Here is a 22,750-nt window from a genome sequence, read left to right on the forward strand (position 1 = left end):
TGAGATGGGTAAAGTGATCTCTGTGTGTTTGTGGGGGAGGGGCAAGGGCATTTTAGTTGAAGGGATCATGCTAAAAACTAGAGTATGGTAGGAAAAGTAAATAGGTGAGGAATAGAGGATATCTGTAGGGCAGTAGTGGGAGCTAAAGTTGGGGAACTAGATTGGTACCAGATCGTGGGCTTTGAATGCCGAGCAAGATTTTTATGTTTTGTTTTATGGGAAATCGGGTGTTCTCCCTCTTCCCTGCCCCCCCCACCCCAAACAAATGCTGAAAGGCCAGAAAGGGGAAGTCTCTTGGGGGTGAATTTACAAAAAGGAAGGAGAAAGCTCTCAGAGCTTGTGAACTATGACAGCTTTTTACCCCTAGAGCCAATCACAAAAGCAGCAGGAAGACAGATTCACCAAACGGACCAGCTCTCCCCGCCGTGAGCCTTTGGGTGACTCTAGTGATCAGGGTTTACAGTGAGAAATCCCTCCTAGCTCAGTGGTCATCATGTCAATGACCTCCTGCTACCAGTATAAGTTGACTGAGAAGCTCACCATTCTAAATGACCGTGGGCGAGGGGTTCTCATTCGAATTTATAACATCAAGAAGGTAAGTGGGACCGGGTGGATTTGGCCTCCAGGGTTCTAGGGCCAGCCAAGGGTGGTCGGGGTGTCTGTTGTCCTGAGGCCCTCAAGTTCAGTGGATAGTGCTTACTCTCCTACACTAACCCTTGCTTTTTGCCTATTTGTAATGGTCTCTAGCCACAGCTAAAGGACTGGAGGAGATCGAGTCCTCTAGCGTGAGGGGCAGGCCAGATGGGTGGGTTCCTTCTCAAGTTTCCTCTTTCCTTACTCTGAATCTCGTCACTGATCATTGGGAGAAGTACCATGGTACAATCCCCTATTAACTCTGGATGGTCCATGTTAATATCCAGCCTCAATTACTACCCAGATGACCTTGGGAAAAATCACTTAATTTTCAAGTGTGTGTGTGTGTGTGTGTGTATGTATGTATTTCCTCATCAGAAGAATGAGAGGGTTGGGCTATATGGTCCCTGGGGATCCTTCCAGCGTTTTAGATTTATGATTTTATTATTGATATCATGGTGAGAATGTATTTTTTTTTTGCTAGGGCAGAAGCAAAAATTATATTCTGAGCCTCTTGGAGAAAGGATTTGAGAACCAGAATCCTAGGTTCACTCTCATACTGATATTTGACATAGACTCCTCAGCTGAGACCTTATCATGGAAGAGCTAGGCAGAGGGGAGAACCTATTGCCTGAGTAGAGAAGGGTAATGTCTTTTGAGACAGATATATCCATTTTTTCCCCTCCTGGCTGGGATAACCCACACTAATATGTGGGGGCATAGGAGCCGTGAGTTAGATGGATATTAAGTGGAACCAAAGGGGGGTGAGGATGGCAGTGAAGTGAGAAGGGCAGGGGTGGGGGAGAAGAGAAAAGAGGACAGAGTGGGGGGCCAGGGAGAAGAGCAAGGAAGAGTTTTGTGCATTTTGCTATTAATCTTATTGTCCGTAAGTGAGTTTCTGACCCGTGGCTCCCACAGTACCTTTTGTAGAGGAGATTGTGTTGTAGAAATCAAATTCTGTTACTGAACTTCTCCCCAAATCTACTTTAGTTGTAGGCCTACCAAGCTGACTGACTGCCTTACTTGCTCCTTCCGGCCTTGGTTAGGGGTGTTAGCTTAGCTTCCTCTTTGTGCTGGGCCAAGCAGAGAGCAGTCCTTAACTTTGGGCACCTCCCATGCTGTGATGTTTCTGTGGCCAGCCAGCTTAGCCAGCCCTCTGATGCCAGTCCTAAGGGAATAATTCTCAGATCCCTCCTTCCTAAAGAGGGATTGGAAGGATAAATAAGGCAGGCAGAATGATGCTTCTAGCTGGTCAGAGGACTGCTAGAGACCCTCTCTGTTTTCTTCTATCCAGACTTGTTCAGACCCTAAATCCAAGCCAGCTTTTCTCCTGGAAAAGTCCATGGAATCATCTGTCAAGTACATCAGCAAGAAATTCCCCAACATAGATGTCCGAAGTAGCACGGTGAGAAGCCTGCCTCTCCTCTCCTTTCTTTTCTTTTTTAATTAATTTTTTTTTCAGCCTGCCTCTCTCCTCTCCTTTCTTTTCTTTTCTTTTTTTGATTGAATTTTTCCCCAGCTAACAGACATTTATTTATCTTCTCTCCCTTCCACCTTTCACCCTGGAAAAAAGAAAGAAAAAGAAAATAAAATCCTTATAACAAACATGCAAAGTACAAGCAAAGCAAACTTCCACACCCCAGCCCCACCCCAGGAAGAACTAGGCCCTCATTCTCCAGCTGCCCCTTCCCTAAACTTGATAGGGGGTGGGAGACTAAAAATTATAGCAATAGCTAGCATTTATATAAGCACTTTTTACACATGATCTCATTTTTTCCCTCACTACAACCCTGTGGGCTAGGTGATTATTATTAGCTACCACCCCACTGAACTGCCTAATCATTTTCTTTGATTCGATTTGTCTTAATCTTATAACTTTGTAAGTTCTGAATATTCATTCTGAGAATGTAAGACTGGGAACCTCAACTGTCCAAGCAGTGTCCCTCTGCCTTCCTCCAATGCAGGGTTGGTGAAAATACTTACTTTCCTAGAGCAGGAGTTCCTGACCATTTTTATGTGCCTAGACCCCTTGGTCAGTCAATCTGGTGATACCTATGGACCCAGCCTCCAAATTTGTTTTTAAATGCATAACATAAAATACATAGTATTATAAAGGAAGCCAAATATGTTGAAATATGGTTACTTTAAAAAGTATTTTTTTTCAATGTTCATAGACCTAGGGTAAGAATATTTGTTCTAGAGGAAGAAAACTAGACCAGCGTAACAGATTGTTATTTGATTGCTGTTCTTAGCTGGAAGTTCTCAGGTTCTCCTTCTCACCTCAGGCTTGCTTCTAACTTTGTTGGACCCCTTTCTCATTAATCCCTCTTTTTTTCCGGCACAGTTTGGTATAATGGAAAGAATGTACCCTGGGTGGAATACCTACTCAGACATTGACGTTTGACTATGGGCAAGAGGCTTTTTCTCTTTTTAAAAATTTTTATATTTTATTTTCCCCCAATTACATGTAAAAACATGTTTTTACATTTGTTTTAAAAATTTTTTGAGTTCCAAATTCTCTCCTTCCCTCCTTCCCTTTCCCCTCTCATTGAGAAGGCAAACAATTTGGTATAGATTATACATGTGCAGTCATGAAAACCTTATTTTCATGTTAGTCATGTGGAAGAAAACACAGACAAAAAAAATCCAAGGAAAATAAAGTAAAGAACACTTATGCTTCAATTTGCATTCAAACTCTATTAGTTCTTCATGGAAAGGTAGAAAGCATTATGGTTTTTTTTTAATCCTAAATCCTTCAGAATTGTCTTAAATCATTGTATTGCTGAGAATAACTGTCATTCACAGTTGACCATCATACAATATTGCTATTACTATATACAATGTTTCCCACATTCTGCTCATTTCACTTTGCATCACTTCATGTAAGTCCAGGTTTTTCTGAGAGCATCCTGTTTGTCATTTCTTATAGCACAATAGTATTCATCACAATTATATACAGTGACTTGTTCAGCCATTCCCCACTTGATGGGCATCCCCTCAATTTCCAATTCTTTGCCACCACTATAAATATTTTATATTTATAAATATATATTTATATTCAATTCTGCTATAAATATTTTGGCACAAATAGGTCCTTTTCCTTTCTGTTTTTTATCTCTTTGGGATACAGACCTAGTAGTGGTATTGCTTGGTCAAAGGGTATGCATGATTTTATATCCCACTGGGCATAGTTCCAAATTGATGTCTAGAATGGTTGAATCAATATATTACTTCACCAATTAATGTCTCAATTTTCCCACATCACCTCTAACATTTGTTATTTTCCTTTTCTGTGATATTAGCCATTCTGATAGGTATGGAATGGTAGCTCTGAGTTGTTTTAATTTGCATTTCTCTAATCAATAGTGATTTAGAGCATTTTTTCATGTGACTATAGAGAGCTTTGATTACTTCATTTGAAAACTACCTGTTCATACCCTTTGATCATTTAGCAACTGAGGAATGGCTCTTGTTTCTATAAATTTGACTTAGTTCTCTATATGTTTGAGAAATGAGGTCTTCGTATCAGAGAAACTTGCTGTAAATTTTTTTCACAGTTATGATTACTATGTATTTTCTTCCATCCTACTTCCCCCTTGTTTATCCCATTCTCTCTCCTTTTACCCCATCCATTCTCAAAAGTGTTTTGCTTCTGACTTTTACCTCCCCTAGTCCACCCTCCCTTCTAAAACCCCCAGTCCCAACCTCTTCTCTTATCACTTTCCCTTCCTACTTTCCTGTAGGGTAAGATAGATTTCTATACTCAACTGAGTATGTATGTTATTCCCTTTTTGAGCCAATTCCAATGAGAGTAAGATACTCTATTTTCCAGGTCAATTGTTTTTTTTTCTAATGAGATATTTCATATTTTCTTTTATTTCTTCATTCTTTTGATTTTGTTTTATTGTTTCTTGATGTCTCATGAAGTCATTAGCTCCACTTACTTCTAATTTTTAAGGAATTATTTTCTTCAGTGAGCTTTTGTACCTCCTTTTTCCATTTGGCCAATTCTACTTTTTAAGGAGTTCTTTTCTTCAGTCAATTTTTGTATAGCTTTTTCTATTTAGTCAATTCTGCTTTCAAGTCATTCTTCTCTTTACTGGATTTTTGTGCCTCTTTTACTATTTGGGCTATTTTGTTTTTTTTAAGGTGTTATTTTTCTTCAGTACCTTTTGTGCCTCCTTTACCAAGCTGCTGACTCTTTTTCATGATTTTCTTGCATCACTCTCATTTCTCTTCCCATTTTTCCCCTCTACCTCTCTTATTTGATTTTAAAAATCCTTTTTCAGTTCTTCCGTGGCCTGAGACCAATTAATATTTCCCCTTGATGCTTTTGATTTTGTTTTCTTCTGAGTTTGTGTTTTGATCTTCCCTGTTACCATAGTAACTTTCTCTTGTTAGGATCTTTTTCTGCTGTTTGCTCATTTTCCTGGCCTATTTCTTGACTTTTAACTCTATGCTAAAGTAGAGTTCTGCTTCTAGAGTGGAGGGGGAACCATCCCAACCTTCAGATTTTTTGTGCAGCTATTTTCAGAGATAATTCTGGGGACCTGTAAGTTTTCAGTTTTTCCAAGGTGGTATAATTTAGGGAGAGAGATGTGTTTACTACTCTCCTGGCCTGTGCTCTGGTCTGTGAGTGACCACATGCACTGGAACTGTGACCACAGTGCTACCTCCTTTGTGGCTGCCAGCCCCTGGTGTGCTAATGTACTCCCTTGCCCTGATACTGAGACCAGGGACTGCGACCCAGATTCAAATATGAGCAATGCAATAGAGTCTTGCTCTAGGTGGCTGCAGAGGCTCCTGTAATCTGCTTTTGACCAGTTGTCTGACCCCCTTACCGTCTGTGGGCTGAGAGGTCTGGCAGCTGCCCTCTTCCACCACTGATTCAGTCATCCCCAAGGCCTACTGCTTTGTTTGCTAGTGTGGGGCCTCTACTTTCACTCAGGTACAACAGCCCTTTCCTGCTGACTTTCTAAGTTGTCTTGGCTTGGAAAATTGTTTCACCCTGTCTTTTTGTGGGTTCTGCTGCTCCAGAATTTGTTTTGAGGCATTATTTAAGTTGTTTGGTGGGGTTTGGGGGAGAGCTCAAGCAAGTTCCTGCCTTTTCTCCACCATCTTGGCTCTGCCCTTTGCAAGTGGCTTTAATCTCTCTGAGTCTCAATTTCCTCATCTGTAAAATGGATATATGAATACTTATATTACTTATCTCACAGGGTTGATGATAATGATGATAATAGTAGCTAACATTTATATAGTGCATATTAGGTGCTAGGCACTGTGCTAAGTACTTAACAAATATCTCATTTGATCCTCACAACAACCTTGGGAGGTAGGTCCCCACTTCTTTACAGTTGAGGTAACTGAGGCAAACAGAGATTAAGTGATTTGCCCAGGGTCATGTAGCAAGCAAATATCTGAGGATGGATTTGAACTAAGGTTTTCCTGACCCCGGGCCCAGAGCTCTATACACTTTGTAAACTGTTATACAGAAAGTACTTTGTTTAAGAAAAATTCTATGTATATGTGAGTTGTTATTATCCTTTCTTCACCCAAAACCAATGCTTTTCCAAGTTCCCATCTTTCCTCTTTTCCCACCCAGGGAGTCCTTGCTCACTTTTTCTTAGAAACATCTATCTATTATAATACCCATCTATTTCATTATTCTATTTTATGTCTTCTAAATCTTTTAACATCTAACTCTATTAACATCTAAACTTCCTGGTGTGGCCATAGAATCATTGACTTCTTCAGTGGAAAGGGGCTTTGAAAGAACAGTCATTTCATGTAGCCTTCTGAGTCTAGGCAGGACCACATTGAGACTATCTCAGCCTATCTCCTCTGTGCAGGGTTCTCTGAAGAGGAACATATTTCTCTTAGTCATATTTTAACATCTGTTAGGAAGTTCTTCATGTCTAGCCCAAATCCTTCTAACTGTTAGTTGAGCCCAATTCTTCTTCTTCTTTTTTTTTGTTCTGTTTTGTGTTCTTCCCAGCAACACTTAGGACCTGTTCACCGGGATAAAGCAGAGATTGTCAGATACCTCACCAGCTATTACCAATCATTTGTGGATGTCATGGAATTTCGGGTGAGCAGCCTTTAATTCTGTCCTAGCCTTGTGATACCAGGTAGGGACCCTATGGAGTCCTTTCCCTTTCCCAGAAGATTGTTAATCTAAAGCGTTTGAGATTAAATCCATCCTTATCTTAACAGTCAAAACCATTGGTAGTGGAATTAGGAGGTTTATCTAAAAGTCAAGGTCAGGGACCTTGACTTCAGCTATCTTCCCTAGGAATTTAAGCCGGGAACTTTTAGAGAACAAGATGACAAGGGAAGTGAGGGGGACAGGAAGTTTAGCTAAGTAGATAGATAACACTGGAAAAGGGACAGGTGCTACTGTATTGGAGACTTGAATTGACAGTATTTACAGAGTAGAGGGGATCCATGAGCCTCAGCAATTGGTCACAATGCAGATAACTCTAAGGCATAGTATTACACAATAGCTATGTTGAAGCATTCTATCCATCATATCAAATATGTGATTTTTCCAGCTCACTTTAATTTCATCTGTACAACTTCATCTTGGACAAGTACCTTGACCACTATGCAGCTCAGTTTCCCATATATTCCCATAGTTCATATTTTAAAAATAATGGGGTTGGATCAATCAGCCAATCAATAAACATTTATTAAATGTTCACTATGTGACAGACACTGTGCTAAGTATGGGGATGTAACATGATAGTTATGAATGAGGTAACAGATAGTTACTGCCCTCAAGGAGCTTACAATCTAATGGGGAGACAACATACAAATAAATATATACAAAGCAAGCTATATACAGAACAATCAAGAAATGATTAGCAGAGGGAAGGCACTGGAATAAAGAGGGGTTGAGGAAAGGTGAGAGGATTGATATTATCCCTTCTAAAGCTAAACTTCTTTGATTCTGAGACTGAGGCCTTTAGGTAGTGTCTAGAAAGGGATTTATTTTAGCAAAGTTGGCTTGGTTCAAGGATTGGACTTTCTCCAAAGGCAATCTGGCATTCGCTTAATGGCATGTGGGCCAATAGGCATAACTTTTGGGGTGAGGGGCAGAGAGTGATAGGTGAGTGTGGCCTGCCAACAAAGAAACTGAGTTGAATGCTTTGGGTAATCTTTCCTAATATAATACAATGCAACTGTTATTTATCAAACACGTATTTATTATGTGTAGACTACAGCAGGGCACAGGGGAGATAAAAAGCTTAGGTAAGACCTGGTCCTTGCCCTCATGGAGTTTCTAGTCTACTGGTATAAATTGCTATACAAATATAATAGTACATGATAAACTCATTAGAGAGTTAGATCAACTGTATCCAAAAATATGATTTTAAGAATTCACTTCAATTTTACTTACAATAAGGGGACAATATCTAGCATCAAGGTATGTTCTGGTCACATTTTGGAAAAGCTAATGTTAGAATATGAAGCACTCCAGTCATTTATAGGCCACACTCCCCCCCCCAGTTGAATACAGAGTATTTATAATAATGCCTATGGTGGCATTATTTTTCAGTACTTGTTTTCTTTCAAGGAGATATCATTTTAGGGTAGGGGTCCTTAACAATTTTTGTTTCATGAGCCTCTCTGCCGGTCTGGTGAAGCTTATGGAACCCTTCTCAGAAGAATGCTTTTAAATGCAAAAAATTAAAATACATAGGATCACAAGGGAAATTAATGGTACTGAAATATTGTTATCAAAATATTGAAACAAAAAAACAATTTCATGGACCTTGGGTTAAGAGCCCTGTAGGGGAGGCTGCTTGTGTTCAGTCCACTGTTTTTTCCTTTTGGGGAGTGTCCTTTGCTTTATGTACCCCACTTCTTCTGGAGTTTGAGGCATGATAGGAAATTTTTAAGTCATGCTTAGCCCCTGCCTTCTCGCCTCCACTTTGTCATCTCCTTCTTGGAGCCAAAGGGCTCTTTCCCACAAATTCAAGTTAGAGCATTTTCTCTTCTGCACATCCCCGTCTTACATCTGCTTTTGTCTTGACTTCTCTCCTCAGGATCATGTATACGAGCTCCTCAACACCATTGATGCTTGCCAGTGCCATTTCGACATTGTAAGGCCCCCTGCTCCTTCTCCTCTGCCCCTCTATCCATGGGATGGCCATGAGAAAGGTCATCCAGCAGGAGGGTTGGGGGAGGCAAGATGGTTTGGGGAAGGGTACTGGGAATTAAATGAAACCACTCATTGGGCATTGGGGGAAGTAGCATGGGACAGGGTGAAAAGCATTCACTTTGGAGAAAGAGGACTTGGGTTCGAATTGTGTCTTCTTTCATAGTACCTGTGTGACTTTGGGCAAGACTTTGAATCTCCCTGACTCTCAGTTGCCTCATTTGTAAAAGGAGAGAGTTGGACTAAATGTCTTTGGAGGTTCCTTCCATCTCCAATCCTGTGATCCTATGAATATTTAGTGTCTACTTTGAGCAGGGCATTGGGGACTCTAATGGGATTAGAGGAATGTCTATCTTAGTTTGTATTTTCCTGAGACTACAATTCTATTACCGAAAGGACCCAAGATGATAACTATTTAACATATATTTATAAGTTAAGCATGCCTTTGATGGAATTTATTTAATGTAAACAAGTACTGAAACCTCCCTTGCTCTTTGAATGTTTTCTTATTCCTTTCGTGTTTTTTTTTTTCCTATCCTATGCCTTCTTTTAGTCCTTGCTCCTGGTTTTATGGTCCCTCTCTCCACCTCCACCTCTTTTCCTTCCCTATTCCCCATAGTCTCTGCTTTCCATCTACCTTCTCCTGTTTCATATGGGTTGATCCCACCTGGGGAGGCTCACCAATTAAATCCATCAACTCAAGTAATATCTGGTAGAAGGTGGGGAGTGGGAAGGTCCAGATTAATGGACTGTCTGGTCTGTAGCCCTCCTCCACTTCTTCCTTTGTAGAACCTCAACTTTGACTTCACCAGGAGCTACCTGGACCTGATTGTGACCTACACCTCAGTGATCTTGCTGCTGTCACGGATTGAAGACCGGAGAGTACTCATTGGCATGTATAACTGTGCCTTTGAGATGACACAGGGGCACAGGTGGGTCAAGGGAAACCGCTGTTCCAAGAGCCCTATGCTCAGGGCTTTGAGATAGGGGTTGGGTACAGAGAGGATAGAAGAGGTGCTCCTTGACTTCCGGGAGTTTATGGTCCAGATGGTGAGACATTGCTCCTAGAAATGAAAACAACTTGAGTTTCCTATGAGCCAGGTGCAGATAAACATAGAGCCAACTCATGAATATCAACTTTTCCCTTTGCATTGTACATGGTACGTTTTTAATATTGGTCTGGAGTCTGCCCCCACCCCGCCTCCTTGTGCTCATCTGGGCCCCACTGTAGGGAATTGCAAAGGGAATGCAATCTTACTTTGCTTAATATAAGTAGAAAGAAAATCAAGAAAATAACTCTATGAGAAATGACATTTACCATAATTCATTCCAAGCAAAATCTAAATGATTTGTGTATTAGGTATGGCCTTTCCAGCTCCATTAGTACGTATATTTAGACCTGACAATCCGAGTACTTGAAGACTGAGGTACCATGGGATTTTAGGATCGTAGATGTAGAACTGGAGGGGACTTTAAAGGTCATCTTAGTCCAGTGATGTCAAATTCAAATAGAACTGGGAACCACTAAACTGTACGTAATGATCCCTGAGGGCTGCATATTGATTTAGAAAACCATATGTTAATATTATCTATATTTTATTGCATTTTTTATTTATTTTGTTAAATATTCCCCAATTACATTTGAATCTAGGGGCAACTAGGTGGAGCAGTGGATGTCCATGCTGGGCCTGCTGTCAGGAAGACTCATCTTCCTGAGTTCAAATCTGTCCTCAGACACTTACTAGCTGTGTGACCCTGGGCCAGTCACTGAACCCTATTTGCCTCAATTTCCCCATCAGTAAAATGAGCTGGAGAAGGAAATGGCAAACCACGCCAAGAAAATCCTAAATGGGGGTCACGAAGAGTCAGACATGACTGAACAACAGTATTTTAATAGGCTGCACTTCGAGGATCGTAGCACTCGTGAGGCCAGCAGGCCAAATGTTCAAAACCTCTTCTCTAAACTAACTTCCAGGTTTTGTAGACTAGGAAACTAATGCTAGGAAGATGAAGTCGCTTGCTCAAAGTCACATTGGTTAGTTGGTGGTATAGTGAGGATGCAGAGCCTGGTACTTTGGCACCAAATGCTACTCTCTTTCCACTGCACCATGTAGGATGGGGGAAATAATCAAAGCCCTCATGCATGTGTGTGGTAACAGGTGGCCATATACATGCCTGTTTGTAGACTGGCCTAGTGTGCGGATACATATTCCCCTTAGGACACTGGTGTGCATCCATTTGGGGGCCATGTCCATTGCTTGACTTTTGAGTCCATCAGCTAAGTCCCTAATCTCTAGTGGTATTCCAGAAGAAGCTAGGGGACCACTTGTGGTGAATGATCTAGAGGGGATTCATGCTTCAAGCAGGGTTCGCCTTAAGGTCCCTTCCAACTTGGGCATTCTATGAGTCCATGTACTGGTTCAGGGCCTATCATGTTATCAGCACTGGGCTTCTTGCTTTAGCGCACAATCAAGGGAGGAGAGTTTATGGGCTTCCACACATGGAGTTTTTTGTTCTCTTTATACAGAGCATAGTATCCGTGACCTGGGATATTTGTGTGGATATGTAGTCTGTGGGCTTAATACATCTCTCGGAGAGGGGGTAAAGTGGGACTCTTGCCTATTTGATTCTGTGTGTACATATGAGGGTTGCAGGAGTGGAAAAATTTCAGGATTTGATGTCAGATAATCTGGGTTCAAATCCCTCCCTGTGTGACCTTGGACAAGTCATTTAACCCCTATTGTCCTCAGTTTCCTCATCTGTATAATGAGGGACTTTGACTAGAATCCTTTGAGGTCTCTTCTAGCTCTTGAACTATGATTCTAAATAAAGCAGTTCAGGAAGTGAGTGGAGAGAACTCTGGATTGGGCATCAGAGACCTTGGATTAAAATACTGCCTCTGTTGCTTACTTCCTTGGACAAATGACTCCACCTCTCTGGGCCTCAGTTTTCTCATCTGTAAAAGAATGGAATTGATCTCAATGACAGTGGCTCTAGGGCCCTTCTGGCCCTAGATGTATGATCCTACGATCCTCTCTATCTCCAAATTCTTGTCCATTCCTTTTCCTGTATTTTGTCACATCTGGGATACAGTCTAAGTCATTTGATTTAACATGCATTTCAAAAAATGCCATAATTATTAAAACACCTTGTTTACAAACAGATGGAATAAATCGAGCCAAATTGAAAAAAAAATCTCAGAAACTAAGACATGCCTTCCAGAACCCTGTCTCCCCAGGGGCCCCTCATGGATAAGCAGGTGGGTAAAAGGAAGGCCTATAATATTCTCAAACTCTTTTCCCAGTGACCCCAGCTTTGCTCGTCTGGGCCAGATGGTTTTGGAATATGATCATCCCCTGAAGAAACTGACAGAGGAGTTTGGCCCCCACACAAAGGCAAGCCTCTGGGGCAGGGGAAAAATCATCAGAATTCAGTTTACTCACTCCCTTACTGTACCTTCATTCTAGGGTTCTCTTTGTCTCTCTCTCCACAGGCTGTGAGTGGGGCCCTCCTCTCCCTGCACTTCCTCTTTACTCGAAGGAACCAGGGTGCTGAGCAGTGGAGGAGTGCCCAGCTTCTGAGCCTCATTAGTGCCCCCCCAACCATGATCAACCCTGCCAGCTCAGACACGGTCAGTTCCCTCCCCTGGCAGGCTGCGTTGATAGCTAAGGCCAGTTCTGGGAAAGGGTGGTTTTTTTCATTCCCAGGATGTCCTGGAGCACCAGGAGAATTGAGCATTGTCTCTGAATTACCTGAAAGGGATAAATCAGAATTTCTTGCCTGGTGGATATTTGTGGATTGGTTTGGAGATTTGGGTAGGTGTAGGAATTTGTGTTTGTTTCATATATTGTAGGCATTCATTAACATTTTTTGAATAAATAAGTACAGGGAAAACTGAGGCACCATCAGGGTATTTAAATCAAGGCCTCCAATTAATCAACTAGTATTTTTTGAGCATCTACTTGGCAGCGGGGCTGTTTTTGAAGCTTCCTTTTTATCTTAGTCATTCCCCAAAGCACTTTTCCTCACTCTTGATAATTTCTCCCTTCTCCATTCATCCACTCCCACAATGCCAGTTATCCACTTTACGGATAACTTCCAAACCTATAGCTACGGCTGTCACTAAAACCTAACTTGAATGGCTTCTTTATCTCCCTGTTCCAATTCATTCTATATGTTCTGTAAGAGTAAAGATTCCTAAGGCCCAGTTCTGATCATGCTACTCCCCTACTCAGACATCTTCAATACCTCCCTATCACCTGTAGGTGATAAAGGATAAAGTCTAAACTCCTAAGCACTTAATTTGTTCTATGAATAGAGAGCATTTATTTTGAGTCAGGAGGCTGAGTGGGGAGGGAGAAGAGAAACAAAGATGAAAAAGTTAATCTCTATCCTCAGAGAATGGCAGTCTAGTTAGGGAAACATGATGTACAAAAATAATTCATATTACAAGGCAGCATAAAATAGGTACCAGATGAGTAATGTGGACATGGAACAGGAAAGGAGGATGGAGGAATCAGTGTGATCTGGGTTGATCAGCGAAAGCTTCAGTCCTACCTCCCAGTGTTCTACTCTTGTTTCTGATAATGCCTGAGATATTGATGTAACTTGTAGAAGGCAAATCTTTTATCTATTGTGCCTCTGTTTCTCTTCCCTTTTCTATTTGTGCCGCTTCCTCCAATCTCCCCAACCCCTGTTATGGTTGCTTTCACCCAGTTAGGTCCGCCCATTGTGGCACCCAGTTCACCCAGTTAAATGGTAAATTGAGTCTTATCTTAATTCATGTGGCCTCATCTGTGACTTTTACCAGTAGTGAGAGTCCTTGTTTGTCCTTCACCTGCCTCCTTTTCCTCCTGGGCTGCCCTTCTCCTCCAGGGGACAGAGAAGTTGAATGACTGATTGACCTCTGTCCCTCTCTTTCCCTCAGATGGCCTGTGAATATCTCTCTTTGGAGGTGATGGAACGTTGGATCCTTAGTAAGTGTTCTGGGAATGGGGCTGAAGGAGGTTTGATGACAAAACAGTGAAGCCCGGAGAGCTCTAACCTCTGAATTTCCTTCTCCTTGCTTTCCTCCCCACTTGCAGTAGGGTTCCTCTTGTGCCATGGGTGCCTTAATGCCAACCCCCAATGCCAGAAACTGTGGAAGCTGGGCCTTCAGGGCTCCTTGTACATCACCCTCATCCGAGAGGAAGTACTTCAGGTGCACAAGATCACCGAAGACCTGTTTGGCAGTTTGAAAGGGTGAGGTTTCCAAGAGCTGGTCTAGCATCCTCTGGGGTCTGTCCCTTCTTTTCTCATTCTGAATCAGTCAGCGAGTTTGTGTCAGTGCCAAGGAGCAAAAAGCAATGTTACAGGGGCTTGGAATGTGTCTTAAAGAACAGACGTAAAAAGGGCAAACCAAATCCTTGCTTTTGGGGAATTTCTGGTCTAAAAGCAAGGGTACATAATGTGGTTGAAAGAGCAAAGGATTTGAGAAGACAGGAAAGCTAAGTATTGGTTCTGGCTCTGCTAGAAGTTAGCTGTATGATCTCGGCAAAGTCAATGGCTTTGGTTTTTCTCTCCATCTGTAAAATGATGGGAGTTGAACTAGGTAAATTTTTTTTAAAGTCTCATTATATGTTTTGTTTTTACATTACAGATATTTACAGTTTATCCCAATTCTTTTCCTGCTCTAGGATCATTTAATGCTAAGATACAAATATGTATTTGTGTTTCTGTGTGTTGTGTGTGTGTGTGTGTGTGTGTGTGTGTGTGTGTGTGTATATAAACAAAGGTTTTTTTTTAGGGAGATCGGAAACCTAGACAATTAATGAAAGAATATTCAGGGGGAAGACTGGGTCAGTGATGGTGTTACTGGGTTGGAGGATGGATAGTGTTAATATGGGAAGTCTTGGAGAAGGGATGGTGTTACTGGGTTGGAGGATGGACAGTGTTAATTTGGGAGGTCTTCTTGGAGGAGGAAGCCAAGCAGGAGTCCATTAAAAGAAGTGTTTGACAAGAGGCTGTTAGAGTGAGTGGAAGAGCAGGATGACTTTGAAGGATCCTGTTTTCAGCATTCTGGAATGGTTCCATGGCAAAAGAGTTTGCTGTATCTTAGTAACAGGCCCTGTTTCTGGACCCAGGAAACAAAGAAAAATTCAGTTAATTTTCACTTTAGTTATCTAGTTTCTAATTTTAACATTTTTTACATGACTAACTTAGACTCCCTCTTTCTCAGGTTCCTTGTATAAGGGGAAAAGTAATCTAGACTAGATAGGAAGCAGGCAATAGGAACATAAGTATTGGTAAGGGAGCCCAGGCTGAGAACCAGACATAAGAGAGAGCCAGACATAGGAAAGAAAGCATCTTCTGAAGCTGGGGGCTTGGAAGGGAAGGGTTGAGCTAGGAGGGTGGCACATGCCCTTTCCCAAGCTGGAATGGGCTGCTACAGTGGGTTAGGCAGGTGGTGAGATCACATTGGGTCTACACAGAAAGACAGGCCCCAGTGACTCCCCAAATCTGCTGTGCTTATGTCAATACCCAGGTATGGCAAACGAGTGACAGATATAAAGGAAAGCAAAGAGTATGTGGTGAATAACAGGTAGGAGGTATCCCAGGTGGGTATGAAGTGTCCCCATGCTCTCCTGTGCTCCCCTTCCTTGTTGCTTTACCCCCATTGCTTTTCTCTCACACTCTTCAACCTGACCAGTGTGCTGCTTGCACTTACTACCCACAAGTCTCCCCTTTTCTCTGACAGCCAGTATAGTGCCCTGGAAAACACACTCAACTTAAAGTCAGAAGGTCTAGGTTCAAGTTTTCAATGTCATTTAGTGTAAGCGAATTTTGTAACTTTATTTTCTTCATTTATAAAACAGGGAAAATAGTATCTCCTCTGTCTATCTTATAAGGCTATTATTATTATTATTAATAATACCTAACATTATAAGGTGCTTTAGGATTTTGCAAGGTGTTTTTCTCTATTATGTCACTTAATTGTTAATTTCAAATGAGATAAAGAAAAGAACCTTTGTAACCTGTAACACAGGCAGGTACAAGCTTTGACCTGCCAAAGGATTTCCGCTACATTTTCCTCTACATTTCTTCTATATTTTTCATGGGCTGCCTGAAATCCTTTGGCATGCTGCAAGTGGCCTGTGGGCCGCAGATTGTTCAGGCCTGCTATAACACAAAGGATTATTATAATCTTCATCTCTAGTTTACTCCTTCCCCCCTCCCCCCACCCTTTTGCCCTTCATCCCTCCCAAATTTTGCCTGGGTAGAGGCAAGAGTCTCTCTTCTTACTCCTTTTCTTCTTCCCAGTGGCCAATTTCATTGCCAGCGCCGACAGTTTTTGAGGATTGCGGTAAAGGAGCTGGAGACTGTGTTAATGGATGAACCAGGACTCCTGGGTCCCAAGGCAAGCTGTAGAAATATCAGGGAGGGTCAGGGATAAAGGTAGAGGGGTTGGACTGGATGCCTTTTATGGTCCTCTAAACCTATGATTCTAAGAACCTGGTGATGAGGCCCAATTTAGTAATTGACACTTGCTATAAACATGCTTACTATAAATTGGAGTGTTATCTTTAAGTTATTAAAGCTTAAAACTGCACTAAAGTGTTTCAAACACTCTTATTGTTGCGTGAAGTTGTCTTCATATGTGCTATGGTGAGAATCGTGTGTATGCTTCAGGACTCACTTTGCAGTTCAAAAACTTATACTGCTTCTGCCCTCTTGCCAGGCCCTCTTGGCCTTCTTGGCTCTGTCCTTTATCCGGGATGAGGTCAACTGGTTGATTCGCCACGCAGAAAATGTCACTAAGACGAAGACCCCGGAAGACTATGCTGACCCGTGAGTTCCTGAGCAAGGGCTTCCTGACAGGGGAAAAGGAGAGCTTGGGCCTACTCTTTCCCTTCGAAGTGCTTAGTATGGCTGAAGCTCTTGGCTGTCAGGACTGGGCAGGGGGCAGGGAGGACAGAGCATATGAGCATAGAGTTGGAGCTGGGAGGATCACAGGAGTGTAGATTTAGGGCTGGAAGGGATCTTAGAGATCTTTCAAACCCTGCACCTTACAGAACAAAAGCCCAGAGAGAAGGTAAGTGACTTGCTCCAGATGATACAGTGATGGGAGATTTCTTGAACCAGGTCCCCTGACTCTAGATTCAATGCCCTTTCGATAATCCAAGGCCTTCATTTTACAGGTGAGACTCAGATGTCCTCAGAAAGTCTGAATTTTCTCCCTGTCTTTCTGTCTCTGTCTCTCCCTCCCTCTCCTCTCCTCTCCTCACCTTGCTTCCCAATCCTCTATCTATCTCTAGGCATATTGCAGAGCTGCTTTTCTTGCTGGAGGAAGTGAGAGGTCTGATCCAGAGGCACATCAAAGTCATCCAGCGCTATCACCTGCAGTACCTTGCCAGGTTCGATGCTCTTGTGCTCAGTGACATCATCCAGGTATGTCCTGTTGACCGTGGGGGTATCCCTGTTCTGAATCATTCCACGTGAGGCAGCTTAGAGGGACAAAGGACTTCATCCATTTTCCTCACGTGTAAAAAGGAGATGGGCAGCTGGATAGCACAATGGATAGCGTGCTAGGCCTGGAGTCAGGAAGACTCATCTTTCTGAGTTAAAATCCAGCCTCAGACACTTACTAGCTGTATGACCCTGGGTAAGTCATTTAACTCTGTTTGCCTCAGTTTCCTCATCTGTAAAATGAGCTGGAGTAGGAAAAGTCAGTATCTTTTCCAAGAAAACCCCAAAGAGGGTCACGAGGAGTCAGCCACAATTGAAAAAAAAAATGACTCAGCATCAGCAAAAAGGAGATTAGAGTCACTGACTTTTTTTTTCCTCCTTGGATACTACAAATAAGACCGAGACTGCACCACAACAGGAAGCAGATGTCTAGAAGGAGGCTGCTAGGGCATTAGGAGGGTAGGGGGAATCCAAGAAGGTTGTCTTTGAGTCTTATAGAGTAGTTCTTCCTTTAGCCCTATTCCTCAAACCCTCTCCCTCGTGATAAATTCTTCCTGTTGTAACAGTATCAGCTGAGCCTTGGGAACCTTCACTTCTCTAGTGGGGTCTCTGTGCCCATCGCACCCTCCTCTCTACTTACTCTTCTTCCAGAACTTGTCAGTCTGCCCGGAAGAGGAATCCATCATCATGTCCTCCTTTGTCAGCACTCTCTCCTCTCTTAACCTCAAACAAGGTGACTGGAGGGAGGTGAGGGCAGCAGACTGAGGTGTGGGGGAGGAAGGAGTGGAGTCTCGGTCTCTGGAGATCTTAGTCTATTGAGATAGGGGAGATAGGGACAGAACACTTAGCATTCTAGGGAATCTTGGTTACTGGGATGCCATTCAAACTTCTTCTCTTTCTTTCTTTCTTCACAGTTGATACTGGAGAAAAGTTTGATTTTTCTGGACTGAGGTTGGACTGGTTCCGACTACAGGTAATGGGAATGAATGTGCTTCCCCTAGTATCTCTTCCCCTCCTCCCCTACCCAACCTCTCACCACAGTTTCTCCCCATTCTCCTGACCCTGCATCCCAACCTTGATGAATGAATCAGTAGGTATTAATTGACAACCTGTGATGTTCCAGGCACAATCCCCACTTCAAAGACACTCGCATTCTAATGGAGGAGACAATTATGTATATAAATATATACAGGGCATAAATATAAAATGAAAAATATATGTATATATACATATACATTATATGTGTATGCTTTATATGTGTGTGTGTGTGTGTGTGTACATATATATATAAGCACATATTTAAGTACAAGGTATTTTAGGAGTTAGGGGGAATCAGGAAAGGCTTCAAGTAGAAGGTGGTACTTGAGCTGGATCTTAACTGAAGAGAGGAGGGACTCTTTGTGTGAGTCAGAGGTGAGGAGGTAGCACATTCCAGGCAAGTGGGATGGTCAATGCAAAGGAAAGGAGATGGATGTTGGAGTGGTGCATGTAAGGAACAGAGAGAAGGCCAATTTGGACTTTTGCAGAATGTGGGAGGGCAATGAGATTGGAAAGATAAATTGGGGCCAGTTTTTGTAGGGCTCTAAAAGCTAAACAAAGGAGTTTACATTTTTATTCTAGAGGCAGTAAGGAAGTCACTGGAGTTGATTGAGTGGGGGAGTCACATGGTCAGATCTGTGCTTAAAGAAAATTGTTTTGGCAGCTGTGTGTAGGATGGATTAGAGTGACGAGAGACTTGAGGCAGGGAGATCAATTAGTATACTGTCACAATTATCTAGGCAAGAGGCAATGACAGCCTAAACTAAGGTGGTAGCCATGTGAGTGGAGAGAAGGGGTTAGAGATGAGAGATATGGTGAAGATAGGAGCAAGAAAATTTGTCAAGTGATTGGATATGTGGGGTGGAAGAGAGTAAACAGTCCAGGATAATGCTGAGGATGAGCCTGGGAAACTGGAAGGCTGGTGGTACCTTCAATAGAGAAAATTGGAGGTGTCTCTCATACATTCAGTTTGACAGGTCTACCAGGCAACTGGTGATGTGCCACTGGTACTTGGTAGAGACTGGCGGTGGATACGTTTTATGTGTGTGTACGTGTATATGTATGTGTATATATGTGTATGTATATTATATATGTGTGTATATGTGTATTTGTGTATATTGTATATGTGTATGTACATGTATACCCATATGTATGTAGGTATATATGTATGTGTGTATATGTGGGTATATATCTGTAGATACATGTATATATATATGTATTATACAATATATGTATATATATTTATGCACACACATGTATATACATGTATATATATATATATATATATATATATATATATATATATAGTCCCCAAAATCTCAGTACAGTTTTAAACTTTATTAGCTTAAGTTATACATGTATGTCATGCAATGTTAAACCTATGGGAGCCAATGAGGTCACCAAGAGAAGGTATCGGAAGAAGAGAAGAGGGCCTAGGCTAGAACTACTGTCTAGACTGGCTGTCCCTAGCCTTGATCATCCTGAGGGCCATGCCTACTATTTTCTCTTTTCCCTCTGTCTATGACAGGCATACACCAGTGTGAACAAGGCCCCTCTGCACCTGTATGAGAACCCTGACTTGGCCAAAGTGATGAACCTCATAGTTTTCCACTCTCGAATGCTGGACTCGGTGGAGGAGATACTGGTGGAGACCTCTGATCTCTCCATCTTTTGGTATGTTCAGAGTCAGAATGTTAAATCCAGCCCTTGTATCATTCCCTCTGTTCTGCTGGTAGGATTTTACTGGTCCCAGCAAGATACAAATATTTTTTCTTTTTTTTTTTGGGGGGGGTACTCAGTATAGTGTAGGAACCTTAAATCAAAAGGAACCTTAAACTTGAAGTCGAGAGAGATCTGGTTTTAAATTCCACCCCAAATATTTATTTGCTCTGTGACCATAGGTAAGTCACATTAACTTTCCTGAGCCATGACCTTCTTCACCTGTAAAATGGAGGTAAGAGTAAGAGATAGTTTGTAGGGTTTTTGTGAGGCTCAGTGAGGAAATGCATGCAAAGTGCTTTGCAAACATCAAATCCTATGTTAAGGTGAGTTGGTAATTATTATAATTATGTGACCGCCCACTGGGGTCACACAACCAGTGACTAGTTGAGGTGGGATTTAAATCCAGGTATGATAATAGCTATTATTATCATCATTAGGCCTCGTAGAACCATTATTCTTGCTCCCTTTGTTGGATCAGGAAGCCCCCTCATTGCACAGTGGTTTTGATTGTTCTACCCACATCTTTATATAACCATTGATTATCTAATTTCCTCTCCAAACAAGGGAAATACAAGGAAATTCATTGTTCTCCTCACCAAAAAAAATAAGTTATTCAATCTAACACATGCTCTGCCTCCTAGGTTCACAAAAGACAACCCTTTTCTTTATAGGATCTCTTGGGACCGAGATGCATTAACCTTTCTTGCTCCCCCATTTCAGAATCCATCAGTGTCTCTGTTAGTCCTGACACCTTTCATTTACATTTCTGCTACTTATTCTTTTCTCAGTGGAAATATGGGGTTGTTGGTCACCACTGTTATAGAACAGTTCTCTGGGCACCTGAATCCATTCATTCATTTGCTCATCAAACATTTTTTAAGCACCCACTGTATGCAGATTACAGTGCTAGGGGCTGGAAGAAACACAGAATTTACATAAGGCACAGTCTATCCAAAGGGAGCTTGCAGATTGGTGGGGAGTAAGACACAGATAACTATTTTACACAATAATGCAATATAAGAACATCGGACAACATACAACAAAAGATTCCATGCGATTTTAGGGGGAAGTTTCTTCCTGAGTATGAGGTCATTGAGGGAGATCAGGTAAAGTTTCTCTGGGATAATTTATCTTTCTATTCTCTTCTCCTTTTAAAATCCTCTTCCTCACCATCTTCTGAACCCCTTCCAGGTTCTTTCCACTTTGGTGGTCTCATTTAAAAAAAATGACATGGATGCCTTTTGGTGATTCAAAAGAAATCGATGGGAATGATTGAGAAGGTTGGAGAGTAGAATGTCTGGCAGATGGGGAGATGGGCTAACTTTCTCTGGGATACAGGCGGCATTCAGTTAATTAGCATTTTAAAAGTGCCTACTATGTGTCAGGCACTGTATTAAGCCCTCACTGCTCTGTGGGACAGCGATCGTAACCCAAATTAAACTCAGAGACTTCTCAAGGTGGAAAGCAAAGGTTACCTTTATTACAATCTCGCAAGATGGCTGTCTGCTCCTTCCTTGCTTGTAGGACAGAGAGGCTGATAGGCAACAAGAGACGCCTAATAAACCCTAATGCAAACAAGTCCCCACCCACCACTATCCCCTATTCCCCTTAACTGGGGGGTGGGCTTACATTCTAAGTGAGAAGTAATTTCTTCCTATCCCCTTAACTGGGAGGTGGGCTTACATTCTAAGTGAGAAGTAATTTCTTCCTATCCCCTTAACTGGGGGGTGGGCTTACATTCTAAGCTCGAACTTCAAAGACAAGGAAACAGGGTACAGCCAATCCAAGCACACATACTCCCATTCAGTAAACCTGATGCTGATGCATCAAGAGGGGGCGAGGGGTTTAGGGCCGAATTCCCAAGAGCTAGGCAATTCCTAGGAAACTGAAATCCTCCCCAACTCCCCCTTTCTCCCCTATCCCAGAGACGAGAAAAGAGGCCAAGGGCAAACGGCTCAGGTTGATGGGGCAGGGCTTATTCTTTCTGTTACATGCTTAAAAACAGGGTCTGAGCGGGGGAGGATTTTGAAAGTAATAATCAAGAATTATCGACCTTCTGAGAGTTCATCTCTCACACTGCTAAGTAAAGAGTACTTACTGCACAACAATGAAGCTTGAGGCTTGAAAAGATGTCTGCCTGGGAGAAATTTACATTATGGTGGGAGTAGAAAAGACTGAGGAGCATTCCCCAGTGATCTGCAGGTAACTGCAGATGTTTGAAGGATCAAAGGTATAATAAATATATCAGTGTGGATGGGATAGCAAGTGAAGAAGCAGACTTCTGAGTCTACCTGAGATCAAAATTTCCTGGAATTCATCAGGGAAGGTTCTCTAAAGGGTAGGAATGTCCTTTTGGAAAGGTGAGAGGGATATGAGTTCACAAATGTAAGGGCTTTTCAAGTTGAGAGAAGGATTTCCAAAGAGTTCAGACACAGAAAGGAGAAAGTTGTGCAAGGGGAGCAAGTTAACACTCTAAAAACAACAAATCGCTAGTGATTGGGGCAGCTGTCTCTAGAACACTGTGCTAAGAAGTGCAGAGAAATAAAAAATTTCAGTAAGACATAATCACTGCCCTCTAGGAACTTATAGTTTAGTAAGAGGGAAGACAGCAACACAGCTTAATAGTTAACTTTGTATTGTATACAATAATAAAAACAGAAGTACAGCAAAGAGTGCATTATGTTGTATTGTATGTATATATATATATATACATATATATATATATAGTGCTATATAGTATGAGAAGTGATT

General features: G+C 41.9%; 1 protein-coding gene across 1 annotated transcript in view; it reads left to right on the forward strand.

The window, feature by feature from the left end:
* The first annotated feature begins 363 nt into the window (after nucleotides 1-363).
* Nucleotides 364-22,750, forward strand: part of NCKAP1L (NCK associated protein 1 like) — a 56,509-nt gene continuing 34,122 nt past the window's right edge. The window contains exons 1-16 of the mRNA XM_020966159.2: nucleotides 364-595; nucleotides 1,928-2,038; nucleotides 6,629-6,721; nucleotides 8,682-8,738; nucleotides 9,584-9,726; nucleotides 12,099-12,189; nucleotides 12,288-12,425; nucleotides 13,722-13,770; nucleotides 13,879-14,035; nucleotides 15,318-15,374; nucleotides 16,094-16,190; nucleotides 16,512-16,621; nucleotides 17,089-17,221; nucleotides 17,891-17,972; nucleotides 18,154-18,212; nucleotides 19,806-19,951. Coding sequence (XP_020821818.1) covers nucleotides 494-595; nucleotides 1,928-2,038; nucleotides 6,629-6,721; nucleotides 8,682-8,738; nucleotides 9,584-9,726; nucleotides 12,099-12,189; nucleotides 12,288-12,425; nucleotides 13,722-13,770; nucleotides 13,879-14,035; nucleotides 15,318-15,374; nucleotides 16,094-16,190; nucleotides 16,512-16,621; nucleotides 17,089-17,221; nucleotides 17,891-17,972; nucleotides 18,154-18,212; nucleotides 19,806-19,951 — 1,625 coding nt within the window. The 5' untranslated portion in view covers nucleotides 364-493. The remainder of the gene's footprint in view (nucleotides 596-1,927; nucleotides 2,039-6,628; nucleotides 6,722-8,681; nucleotides 8,739-9,583; nucleotides 9,727-12,098; nucleotides 12,190-12,287; nucleotides 12,426-13,721; nucleotides 13,771-13,878; nucleotides 14,036-15,317; nucleotides 15,375-16,093; nucleotides 16,191-16,511; nucleotides 16,622-17,088; nucleotides 17,222-17,890; nucleotides 17,973-18,153; nucleotides 18,213-19,805; nucleotides 19,952-22,750) is intronic.

Source organism: Phascolarctos cinereus, unplaced genomic scaffold, assembly GCF_003287225.1.
Source record: "Phascolarctos cinereus isolate Bilbo 61053 unplaced genomic scaffold, phaCin_HiC Scaffold_1;HRSCAF=81, whole genome shotgun sequence".
NCBI lineage: Eukaryota > Metazoa > Chordata > Mammalia > Diprotodontia > Phascolarctidae > Phascolarctos > Phascolarctos cinereus.